At 34.8% G+C, this 13,411-nt stretch overlaps 1 protein-coding gene across 6 annotated transcripts in view; it reads right to left on the reverse strand.

The window, feature by feature from the left end:
- The window catches only part of LOC118180955 (uncharacterized), a 196,124-nt gene that overhangs the window by 30,178 nt on the left and 152,535 nt on the right, over positions 1–13,411 (reverse strand). For all 6 annotated transcript variants that reach the window (XM_085816646.1, XM_085816644.1, XM_035350038.2 and 3 more), the window contains exons 12-13: positions 2,141–2,210; positions 677–738 (exon numbers count right to left, since the gene is read on the reverse strand). In XM_085816646.1, the coding sequence (XP_085672772.1) occupies positions 677–738; positions 2,141–2,210 (132 nt within the window). The remainder of the gene's footprint in view (positions 1–676; positions 739–2,140; positions 2,211–13,411) is intronic.

The following is a 13,411-nucleotide window of genomic DNA, read 5'->3' on the forward strand; positions in this document are numbered from 1 at the left end:
TTCGAAAGCGGCCCAGAGAGACTTTCGTGTTGGACAAGTCTGGTCTAAATGTTGTACGTATGTTTTCAGTCCACGTGCAGTGTCAGGTAGAAAGTATATTGCTTTATTTCATCTTTTCTTTTCAATAGCAGTCAATCTAAAATTTTGATTTCGAGAAAACGCAATTATATATTTAAAGATGCTTGCCTAATTAACGTAACGAGGCCATCTTCTCAATTTTCTAGTTTTTCTCATCCGTAACGGGTTCAAGCAGACATACGGACAGAAAGTTTCTTTTGTGTAAAATGATTTTTCGACTTTGATATCAAATGAGATGAAATAATTCAACAGAATTAAAATTATTTATAATATTTTGTTCTGAGAGTTCTAAAATTAATTCATTCACACAAGCAAATTGTCTTGCATACGTTCTATAAAAGTCTCTAATTATATGATTGGCTTAGATAATACCACGTAATTTATGTCTAAGCGCGTAGTTATTAAATATTTTTCAGAAGTTTCGCAAATGTAAGTTTCTGAAAATGAACTCTTACTGAACTATCAAATTTAGCCAACGACAAAAAGGTCATGGAACTGTTTTGAACTTGTCGCGTTTATGATTTATGGATTGCTATTGCTTAAGGTGAATGGGTATCATTCTGTAACTTAATAATGATGTATGTTGAAAATTACTCACCGGTTCATGAATTTGCTGTCGCTCCTCTTCATCCTTTTTCTTCTTTTCTTCCATTTCTTTTTCTAAATTTAAACAAATTCAATTTAACAGAAGTTACAGAATGCAATATAACAGATGTCAAAGAAATTTTCCTCACGTGTAGTATCAGTTTCGGCACCTATGTGACCGATCCATGAAGAATATCGCATAGCAGATGCATATGAAACCCATCTATTGCAGAAAAACTATCTTTTGAAGTTTTGAAAATTACCGAGACACTTTGTAACTATAATCAAGAAAATATGTCTTTTTCATGGGTCTTTTTACCTTTTGGGACTTGATTTGAAATAGGAAAATCCTTCAACAGTTAGAATATTAAATTAAATGAAGGAGCATTTCAAATATAGGACAAAGGTTTTTTTTTTTTCTCGTTAATATTACAGAGGATAGTTACAGTTATCAGAATTTATAACTTACAGGTATTTTGATCTGATCTCATTTTGTTCCATTTATTTTCTCGGATCCCGAACCTAGAAAGTGCAGAAGAATTTACTGCTTTGGAAATAAGACATAGATATTTTTCTATTCATCCTGTTTTTGATCCACGAGTATATTCGATTGATCTTAATACGATTGGATCTTAATCTTTATTTCAGTGAACTTTTTTTTTGAAACTTACGCCAGTTTTGACAACTGTAGGTAATCAAATAATCTCTGAACATATTTCTACTTATGTATTTGAAAGTACAGGAAATTCTTCCAAAGCGTCATTCTCAATTCGTTCTGCTAATCTGATTTCATGTTCTAGTGTGAAATGAAAAATATAAAATTAAAAAAAAGCGGAAAAAGAGAACAGTTTAAAAATTACAAAAATAAAGACTTAAAAGTAGCAAAACTGAAAAATGCAATTAAATAAATAAATAAAAATTATTAAACACAATTAATTTTTTTGTTGGCATCATATTTAAAGATGCTGTGAAAATGAACATGCTATGAAATGAACATAATATATTTATACTAAGCACAACTTGGTAGAAATTCTTTCTGTAATTAGAAATGGACAGAACATACTTAACCTTATTTAAGCTATTATTAATAATATTCATATCATCTACAACAGAATAACTATTATATTCCTTTATGTATAATAAGTTTGAGCAATAGGGAAGCAATCTGAGTAACTTAAAGCAATTCATAAAATCTGGCGATACAAATACTCTATTTAATTCATGATTCTATGATTTTACAGCCATTGTAATGAAAAAGAGAAGCATTTATAGCTTTTGCGAAAGGAAATATAATTTTTATTTACCTATTTACATCTTACATTTGATGAATGCATTGAAATTAAGTGTTAAATCTGAACTTCTGTTTATTTTTTTAATACTTTGAGAAGAAAATAAACATAGATATATTGCTCTGAGCGTGAAATGGAAAGTCAATATGCTAATTTAATACTATTTCGTAATAATAAAAATCAGTCACCTAATGTATTCTTATATTCCATTTTCGCTTCTTTACTCCTTTTTTTCGGATGACCCGTCAGTGACCACCCCTACGAAATTCAAATGAAAAAATTAATTAAAGCTCATTAAGTATATTTATGCAATCTATCTAAACAATTTCACCTAATAATAATCTTTTTTTTTTTTTTTTTAATTACTGTTGCAAAAATGGGACATAAGCTTTCCAAAACAAACGCTAAAAGTCTTTTTGTTTCCTTGATTTTAAATTTATTTTTTTTTAGAATAAAGGAAGAAACTTCCGAATTGACTTAAATTAACACAAAAGATAAATATTAAAGTTCCTTTCTCATACAAGACACTTATTCGTAAAACTGAGTACTTATTTGTTTACTCTTGTAGCGTTGCGCGCCTCCAACTTGCACGCAACCAAGAGGTGACTGTGAAAACTGGATAAAAGACAGAGTCTTGTTAAGGGTTTAAGTCCCTTTTTATTCAACGTAATAAATTACAAGTGCGTGCTCTTGACGCTCACAAACTGCGCCAACTCGGCGGTCAAATAAAAATAATAACCTGAAAAGAAACTAAAGACAAGACTCTAACTACGAGGCTCTCTAAAAGTAACTAACTCACCGCGTTTTAAAATACCGCTGCTACTTCAGCAAACTTGAAGATCACTTGAACGATTAACACTACTTCCAGGCAAGCACACAGGCCGAAACGCGGGGTTCTTCAATTTCTGGCCAACTACCTCCGCGCTCGTGAAGTAAGAATATCACACCTCGAACTCGTTTCCTTTCTATTTAAATCAGAATACTTCCGCTGATAATTTGAATCCTTGCGCGTTCTACTAAAATTTACATACTCTGGCATTGGCAGTTCCAGGGGAAAGTAAGGCTTGACAGGAAAGATAGTTTAAACTTAAAATAAATGTTAGTTAAAATAAATATAAACCCTACATTTGCCACTGCCAGAATTTGGAAAACTTGGAAGCAGGTCCTACAAACGACCTGTTGTAAGTTTCTCTAATTCTGAACTAACTATCGAGAACCTCGTTTACACAAAAAAAATCTTATGTAACAAATTGTATACTAAAATTCTGTTGATAGTTATAACTCTCTCTTCTTACAGCAACTTTTCCTGGACTTCATCAATCAATCTTGGTCTTTCCTTCCAGCATCTGGAAGGAATAAGTATCAGTATCTTTCTAAATACATTATAATTTACACTTTCTTGACACAATAAATTTTTGTTTTTACACGATTCGTTATTCTTAGTTATTGCTTACTTCACATTCATTCAATTTTTCAAGCATTAATTTAACTTTACCCTGGCTCTCCACCATGTGTGGTGTCAAACGGGAATATTCGTGTTTTAGTCTTACAACACTTCCCCTAACCACCATGATTTGTTAGAGTTCAACGACCAAATAGACACACCTTACTCGACATTCTACAACTCGATGAACTACTTTAATATTCTTAAAAATTCAAGTGTAGGTGGAGAACCCTACAAAACACATTCATTCTAACTTCCCCTCATTCATCTTTAAACATGCAGGCTTTCGCTCTAAAGCATTACTTTATCTACAATTTAATACTTAAATTCGAATTCATTGCTTTTAAGCATTCACTTTTAGCATCTAAAATTTTATGCTTCTACACTAAATTCTACTTTTACATAAATTTCAAGCATTTACGTATATTTACAAAATTCTAATACATATGATTTTTACAATTTACCATTTATGGTAAATTGTATTCATTTTAATGAATAAGAGAAAAATAAATTTTTACTTTACTCATTCTTCGCCAAGCTGGCGGCACTGAAACTAAAATTCTTATTCATACAAGAATACGAAGTTATTTTTATCTTCGGCCAAATTTTGGCTTTAACATAACAGAATTAGTCTTTCGACCAACAGAAAATGCTTGTTCTTAGCTTTTATAATTAAAGAAAATAATACTTTTGCCTTAGCTAAATAAAGTAAAACAAAACTAAGTCTCAACCGAGACATATTGACTTTCGTCAAAACATAGAACTTCGTACTTATACATAACATTTCGGACTAAAAGAGAAAAAAAAAATTATAGAAGGTTTTAACTTATCTTTGAGTTTTCGATGCTTGAAACTCCGTCATTCTTTTGTGGCAATATTGTTCCCAAGTTATCGGTTTCATGGACGTCAGTCTTCTCCTTACTGACCTCCGAGTGTCGTCCACATTAGTTTTTCTTTTGCGTCCTCTACATGCTGGCCTCTTGGCGGAGTAATCGTCTGGTTGTTGGCATTTCCGTTTTTCCATGGGACGGCTGGTCTTGACGTCCTCCGGTCTGGAGTCCTTCTTGAATTTCTTCTGTTCCTGATATTTTTGTTCCTCCTGTTGCCGTTTCAGTTTCCGGAACGGCGGCCTTGCTGGCACCTGACTCTGTGGCCGTGTGCGCGTTCTCCTTGATGTATAATTTCTCCTGCGATCCGTTGTAGGTGGTGTTTTGCTCTTTACCACGGTTTCTTTACGCGGTGCATCTGTATTCTTGTTTTTCTTACACGCTGGAGTTTGAAAGTTATTTTTTCTTTTTGATACCGTCGTCCGGGTTGTAGAAGGGCTAGGTCTCTCTTCAGTTCTCTGCTTCTTGGGTGGTGGAATAGTTGTTGTTATTTCTGGACCTTCTACTTCGTTTAGACTTGAGTCCTGCAAGAAACTTTTAAGGATTTCAAAATCATTTGGATTATAGTATTTTTTCACCTGGTCGGGACTTGCTTTACAGATTTCCCCTCTCTCGTTCTTAAGATATAATACTACTCCTTTGATTTCCTGAATTACATAGGGACCTTCAAATTTTGGAGCTAGCTTTGCCGTAAAATTGTCTGGGGCGCTTGATAAAGAAAATTTCCGCTTCAATACTTTATCCCCAACTTTAAAATCTGCTTCACGGCGTTTTCTATCATAATATACTTTCTGCCTATTTCTTGCCGTATCCGAGGTTTTAAGCGCCTGATCAATCAACTTTTGCACATCTTGTTGTTTAAACTCCTGCTCTCTTTGTTGCACAAAGAATAATTTATCTAAAGGCGTAATTAACTTTCTGCCTAAAAATAATTCTGCTGGAGTTTTTCCCGTAGTATCATGATGTGCCGTTCTTAAAGCATAAGCTAATTCATTTATGTAGCCATCCCAGCGCTTGTGATGTGTGCTCACGTAACTGCGAATTATTTTTACTATGTTTTTATTAACTCTTTCTGCTATGTTAGCCTGTGGTCTATACGGAACCATTTTGATATGGCGTATGCCAAGTCCATTGCATATGTTTTCAAATATTTGACTAATGAATTGTTTTCCGTTATCGCTAATGACTTTTATCGGTGCACCGTATTTTAAAATGTATCTGTGTAAGAATGCATCTGCGACTGTTTTGGCTGACGCGCGTTTAAGTGGAACAATTTCTATCCATTTTGAAAAATGATCTACTATTACTAAAAGAAAACGATTTTTATTTAACTCGCTCTGGGGGAAGGGACTAAGGAGATCTATGCCTAAAATTTCATTCGGAAATGTAGCGCGAATGCTATTTAAGTACCCGGCCGGGCTGTAATTAATATCATTTATTAACTGACATTGATTGCAGGTCCTGACATACGCCGTTACTATTTTGTATAATTGCGGGAAATATACCTCCTCGCGTACCCTTTTTATAGTCTTTCTGACCCCGAGGTGGCCCGCTGAATTTTCTTCGTGCAACTCCTTCAAAATGCTTAATCGAAGCGAGGCTGGGATGACTGGCTTATACTCAAGATTTTCGTTTGTTGTTTTCGTATAGAATAATAAATTATCTATTATTTCATAGTTTTTTGCTCTATTTCTTATCGCATCGATATCTGTATGCTCAAAGCTTTCGGGGTCTTTCAAATAAGCATAGATATTTCCAAATTCAGGATCAGCTTTCAGTTCAGTAATAACCGTATCTCTAGAATCTAAAATTTTTGAAGTCAACACAGCGCATTTAAGTTCATTTCCTTCGTCGTCCAGTTTTATACGAGAAAGTGCGTCAGCTACATTGTTTTCCTTACCCGGTTTATATTTTATTGTGATATTATATTCTTGGAGTTTTAAAGCCCATCTTATTAACCTGGGCGTTAGGTTTTTTCTCGAGTAAAGTCTACCAACAGCCGCATGATCCGAAAAGACTGTTACTGGCGATTTGCCGAAATAAACTCGAAATTTGTGTACAGCCATTAATACGGCTAATGTTTCTCTTTCTGTAGCTGTATAATTCCTTTGTGTCTGATTCAACGTTCTACTAAAAAATGCCAGAGGATGGTTATTTTGCATAAGAACCGCACCCACCGCATAGTCTGACGCATCTGCTGCAATTTCCAGGTTTTCGTCCCCCTCCGTGAAATTTTAAAAAAGGGGCATTAATGAGCGCTTCTTTTAATCTTTCAAATGCTGTGTTTGCTTTCGCTGTCCACGTAAATTTACCCCTTTTTCTTTTGATTACTAAGAGTGGTTCAACAATATTAGCGAAATCTTTTATGAAAGATCGATAGTAAGAACATAACCCAAGGAAAGAAGAAAGTTTCTTGGCGGTGTTGGGCGGTGGGAAATTCTTGATAGCTTTTATTTTTGAATCTTGCGTTTCTATACCCTTTTGCGAAATTTTATAACCGAGATATTTAAGTTCTTTAGTTGCGAACTTGCATTTTGAGGCGTTAATTGTAAGACCGGCCTCTTTTAATAATTTAAAAACTTGTTCTAGATCATTAATGTGTTGTTCCAACGTACTACTCGTTATAATTATATCATCTAGATAAATTAAAGTTGATTTTCCTAGGACAGGCTTTAGAACAATGTCCATAGCTCTCTGGAATGTTGATGGGGCCCCACACAACCCAAAGGGCATGCGTAAAAATGCATAAGTGCCCGATTTTGTTATAAACGCGGTTTTATGTATGTCTTCGGGTCTCATAGCTATTTGATAGTAGCCAGACGTTAAGTCCAAAGTAGACATGTATCTTGTCGATTTGATCTGTCTAATGATCTCGTCTATAACCGGCAAAGGGTAAACTGGAAATTTAGTAATACTATTTAGTTTTCTGTAATAAATAGCAAACCTCCAAGCCCTTTTATCCGAAGGAGGAAACTCGTTCTTTTTCCTACATAGTACGACTGGACTCGCGTATTCACTATTTACGGGCGTTATTATTTTATTCTTTAACATCTCCTGAATATGTTCTTCGATGATTACGTCTTTTTGTTTGTCGTATCGATAAGGTTTAGTCCTACAAGGTTTTTCGGCATTTAATTGAATCTTGTGCGTGACTATTTGACAATTTCCTGGTTTTTCTGAAAACAAATTAGAAAAATTACTCACCACTTGCTGTATTGCTTGCCTTTCATTATCATTCAGATGGCTAAGGTCCACTTGCGGTGTCTCCACAGGTTCCACCACCCTCTGGTCCATCTCCAGCACCACGGAACCTTCTTGAAAATTCAATTTGGCCCTCGCGGCCCTTAAAAACTCCATACCTAAAATAAGAGGATTTTGCAGATTTCTCACTATAAAAATTAATACTTTGAGGCTTTCCTCTTTTACCTGTAAGTTTAATGATAATTTCCCGATGCAGTGACATGTTTTTCCTTGCGCCGCTATAATTTCCGTATTTTTGGTTTTAAATAATCGTACCCTATAAAAATTCTTTTTGAAGAAATTTTCACTCATAAAATTTCCTTCTGCTCCTGTATCGATGAGGGCTTCTACTGGTACATCGCCAACCAGGACTTGTATAATTGGTAGCTGTGAGTTTTTTACGATGACCGTATTTAAATGTCTATTTGAGGGTTTTTTTAAAACTTCCGGGGTCTGGACCCTCCCTTTCACAGGCCCCTCTACTCGTTTAAAGCTTTCCTTTCAATCTGTGTCTTCTGGGTACGCGGATGTTTATTTTCAAATTTTCTTTTTGGGCCTTGACCTTCGATTTTCGATGCGTTAGCTTGATAGTTCTTTCCCCCATATGAGCGATTTCCATTTCTGGTTTCCTCCTTCCTTCGGGTATGTTGAGAATATGTTTCCCCTCTCGCTTTTTCCGCTATTCTGCGATTTTGAAACTTCACCGCCAATTCGAAGAGTTCCTGCAATGTTCTTGGGTTTCTAATTTCAAAGTAGTCTTGGACAGCGGGTAACAATCTTGGTAATATTATTTCAATTATCTCCGCATCGGGTTTTTTTCCATACAGCATATCCGTTAGCTTGATTTTTCGTAAAATAAAGTCCGTCAATTCTGCTGTATCCCGTTGGTAGAAACTATATAGTTCGGCTTCCAGCCTTGCGCGATCTTTCACTATGGGGAAGGCCTTTACTAACGATTTTTTGAAATTTTCAAATGTATATGTCTGGCTTCCAAATTTCCCTAATAAAAATTTGCCTATATTTTTCCACCATAGCGCGGCCTGTCCTCTTAGTGCGGATGTGGCGATGGCAACTTTTTGTCTTTCCGGCACAGGGTAGAGCTGAAAGTGATTTTCTAGGCCTTCCAGAAATATCGCCACGGAATTTTTTCCCTCGAAATTGACGTTGCACTTGATTGACGCTCTCAAAGTCTGGACCAGGTATCCAAATCCTTCCAATTTGCTTGTCATTTCTTGGTGTTGTCCAGCGGTTTCCATCCAATTTTCGGCCATTTCAGTTTGATAAGTGTTCGGGCGCCAATGTAGCGTTGCGCGCTTGCACGCAACCAAGAGGAAACTGGATAAAAGACAGAGTCTTGTTAAGGGTTTAAGTCCCTTTTTATTCAACGTAATAAATTACAAGTGCGTGCTCTTGACGCTCACAAACTGCGCCAACTCGGCGGTCAAATAAAAATAATAACCTGAAAAGGAACTAAAGACAAGACTATAACTACGAGGCTCTCTGAAAGTAACTAACTCACCGCGTTTTACAATACCGCTGCTACTTCAGCAAACTTGAAGATCACTTGAACGATTAACACTACTTCCAGGCAAGCACACAGGCCGAAACGCGGGGTTCTTCAATTTCTGGCCAACTACCTCCGCGCTCGTGAAGTAAGAATATCACACCTCGAACTCGTTTCCTTTCTATTTAAATCAGAATACTCCCGCTGATAATTTGAATCCTTGCGCATTCTATTAAAATTTACATACTCTGGCATTGGCAGTTCCAGGGGAAAGTAAGGCTTGACAGGAAAGATAGTTTAAACTTAAAATAAATGTTAGTTAAAATAAATATAAACCCTACACTCTGATAAGAATAAAATCACAGTTTCACTTCTATTTATATAAACATTTATGTTTGCCTTGATGTAATTATTTAGCATTTAAATAACTTTTTATAATGTTTTCTAGTTTGATAATTAAATAGATATTAATGTTATTTATTAGTCCAAATGGGGCAATTTTCCCCGTAGGACTGTTATTTTCGTTTTGGCATTTTGCGTTGGTTCACTATATAAATGTTCGAATCACTTTTCAAATTATTGCGACCAAATATTATCGCCCTGTATTATATTTGAAGAAATTAAATAATGAAAAATCTGCATAAATGTATGTATGTTCCGCGCATTCTGCATTGTGATAAAACAACGGTACCTAGAGCCATCGAATTTTGCATAACGTACGTTTCCATCTGAATATGGGCATCTGGAAGCCCAAATTTGGAATTTGTTTTATTATCTATTTCATATTTTTAGAAATTTTAATGAATTTTGGATTAACAAACTCAACGATTTAAAAGCGAGCAATGGCAACACTCTACGGAGGGGGGGGGCAGAGGCAACACTCTTTTTATCTCCAGTGGGCGGCGGAACTGTGTATCGGAAATTCTAAAGATATGCTTATTTAAAAATTATTTTGCGATATTGCTATTGAATTTTATGGTTTAAGTGCGAAGAACATGATATTTAATAAATAAAGGTAACACACAAAACGTTAAAAAACGCCCTTTTGGATGTATTTTAAAATCTAAAACCTATCAGATTTTCAAATTTTTTTTTTTTTTTTTTTAGAATTTTTGAAATAAACTCTGGAAATTTTGATATGTTAAGCTCAATTAAAAAATTTTAACGGGAAAATTCATAACTTTTATTAATAGCTGTTACTTATTAAAACTATTTATTTGAGTATCTAACATGATAGCGCACCGATTGAATACATCGACTAACATATTAGAATTATTATCACCTATAGGTAGAAGCTAGGCCAATACCTCTGTAGTATCATAGGTGACTGAGATATTGCTGAAACTAGTTAACTGTTAAGCATCCCGCCCCCGGGTGGAATTCCACGGGGCGGTCTGAAGGTCTCCCACTAGTCTTCCCCTGCGATCAATTTTTCGAAAGGATTTCGGCTCGCCGTGTCTTTTGAGTACCTTCTTGTTGCACTGACACTAAACGCTTAGAAATTCTATGCCTTCTTGGGAATTCGAACCCGGTCTCTTCGTTATGGCAATCAGCGACACTAACCACTACCGCGTCGGAGCAACTTAGAATTACTATCACTGTTTCTGACATACAGACAGAGACACTATTAGTTAAGAGCTTACCATTATTCGAACTCATGACAAAAATTCCTAATAATCCGCCGGGTTTTCTGCTTCCCGATGCAACCTCTTCAGCACATAATATAAGTTAGTGTTATATATAATATCACAGTATAAATTCTGGCGCCCATTCGGTCTAACAACCCCTTTCCACAGTTCTGCAGCTCAATGTGATGGCAAGCGCTGGTTATCGGCATTGGCTCTGGGGTCGGCCTTGAGTAGTTTTTGATGGAGTTTAAAATATAATGCAGTCCAAGGATATTATAATGAAGCAGGATATGTCTTTAGAAATAATTATCTGTATTTAAAATGATGTTTCATTATTATACTAAATACGTCCGAACACGTCATCTACACGAGTATGTATTCTATTGAGCGATTAGTTGGACGATTGCTCCGCAGCTGATTCAAAGAACCGATTCACTTTACTGAGCGAATGCAAAGTGATATCAGAAAACAGAGTTGTAGCTCTTTTACAGTTCACAGAGAGCTTTTGTTGGAAGCCTGCCAAGAATATAGGTGAAATTCATTTTAACTGAGCAAGAGAACGCGTGAATTGCGATATAGAGAGGCTCTTGTTCGAAGCGTGCTAGGAAATATCGATTCCCATTTTACGGAAGAAAAGAATGTTTATCCTCCTATGTTAAAAGTGAGCTTAATTTTTATTGTTTGCTACCTTTTTGAAAAATTTTTATTCTAAAATTTTATTTTTAATTCAACGTAGAAACGAAATTTTCAAGAATCTCGAAACTACAGCTGAAAAAAAAATCAGTTCAGGAAGTTCTCGTTTGATTCAGTTGATGTTTTACGATCCCACTGATTATTCGTTTCTTTACGTTTTACGCTCCAGCCTCACTATTCGTTCCCGATTCCCACTACTCGTAGATTCTTTCCGCTGTTCGCTTCATTCTCACTAATTGCTCTTGATTCACGCCACGTTGGCGATATTTTTCATCAAGGTTATTATTAGTGAACGATGAGTCCTGCAAAGTTTAGTGAGCGAACGGTTCTGATGAAATCCCTTAAAAGAATGGCTTTACCCATCTCTAATTATGTCAATTTATGGGATGCACGATGCTCATTGTCACTTGGCCAATCATTTTCCAGGCGGCAAGAATATCAGCACATAAAATGCCGCACTCGAGGAGATTAAAGAAAGCGTTTTTAGTTCATTTGATTATATTAACATTCTAATTTATGTCTTCTTTTATTCTCTTCTAGTTTTTTACTTCCTTGTACGAAGTAAAAAGGAAGTATTGTAATCGCGAAAAGCTTCAGGCAGCATATTTCAACGAAAATATCCACTTTGACCGCTTTCGAATGCAATTTAACGATGTTTTTGTGTAATAGCTATACGTAAGGACAGAATAAAAAACTCTTTTCCTCCCCCCCCCCAAAAAAAAAAAAAAAAACTAAAAAAGTGCTTTAAAATGAATTCTGGAGAGAATTTTTCGTAGCGTCTGTACGAACGTACGTATCTCGCATAACTCAAAAACGAGTAGCCTCAGAACGTTGAAATTTTGTATACAGGACTGCTATAACATGTAGATGTGCACCTCGTATTTTGGTTGCAATCGGCCGCATCAAACGTATATAAATATATTTATAAATATATCCACTCTACCCGGCTCAGTGATCTCAGTTACTTTACTCTTATATGTTTGTAAATTGTACATTTGTTGCTTTAAAAATGATTGAATTATGTTGTTTTTATCTTCCGATTAAAATTTTTATGCCTTTCATAATTCTGGAAGCAATATTTGTACAATTATCAACAATTTAAAAGCTGTTTAAGTGCGGTTAAGTTTTAAATAACATGGCGGACATATTTGTTTACATTTGAAACAGCAGAATTGTAGATTTGTTGCCAATCTAGAGACACTAAGCTTCGCAACACAAAAATAACGCCTTCATTTATTATTGCGAATTAAATCATGCTTAATCCTTTCTGGAATTTTTTCGAGGAAATAAGTATTTAAGATTTACTTCGTAATTTTTAATACAGATATTTTGAGTTTTTATGTATTTTTGCCTTGTCGCGAAGTGAAAACGGAATTAATTGAATGAGAAATACTCAATCGTCTGTGAAAAACTGTTCTTTTTTTGTTTTGTTTGCTTAATTTCTTTTATACATCGTTCTAGCTTTGTTATAGTATTTGAATAGAACATGTGGCAACGATTAGATAATTCTTTAAATGATATAAATTTTGTGCATTCTGAGTTATTATATGACTATGGACTTTGTTTCTGCCAAAGCAGGTAGACTTTGTGTGTAAATAGTTTTTACTCTTGTGAAACGTTTCAATGTACTGCAAATTGTGTTTTTCATCATTTCACTTTCCAATTATTGCTTATCAGAAGAATAATTTTTATGAAATTTTAAAAATGCCGGTGCTACTTTGGTACACGGTTGCACGGATTTTGGCGACTTTTTGGCGATTTGCCTTTTGGCGAGTAATACAACTTATGGTAAACCCATTGCTGAATAAGTTATTTATGGTAACCGATACTTTGTTGTCATTTTATTAAAAAAATAATGCGTTTTATTATGCATATCTTCCGTGTTTTAAATATTATTTATGCCTTCTAAATATTAAAAATCAATTTAATTTTACATTTTTATTTGAAATAAAAATTTTGTTGTTTATAATATTTTATATAATTTTATGTTGTGGATGATGTAATCAATGACGTCACCTTACTTAAAAAGTAATTGGTTTTATTAATATCTATAAATTTAATCT

Source organism: Stegodyphus dumicola, chromosome 5 (genome assembly GCF_044657685.1).
Source record: "Stegodyphus dumicola isolate Sdum_Otavi_A_Nest chromosome 5, ASM4465768v1".
NCBI classification, from domain to species: domain Eukaryota; kingdom Metazoa; phylum Arthropoda; class Arachnida; order Araneae; family Eresidae; genus Stegodyphus; species Stegodyphus dumicola.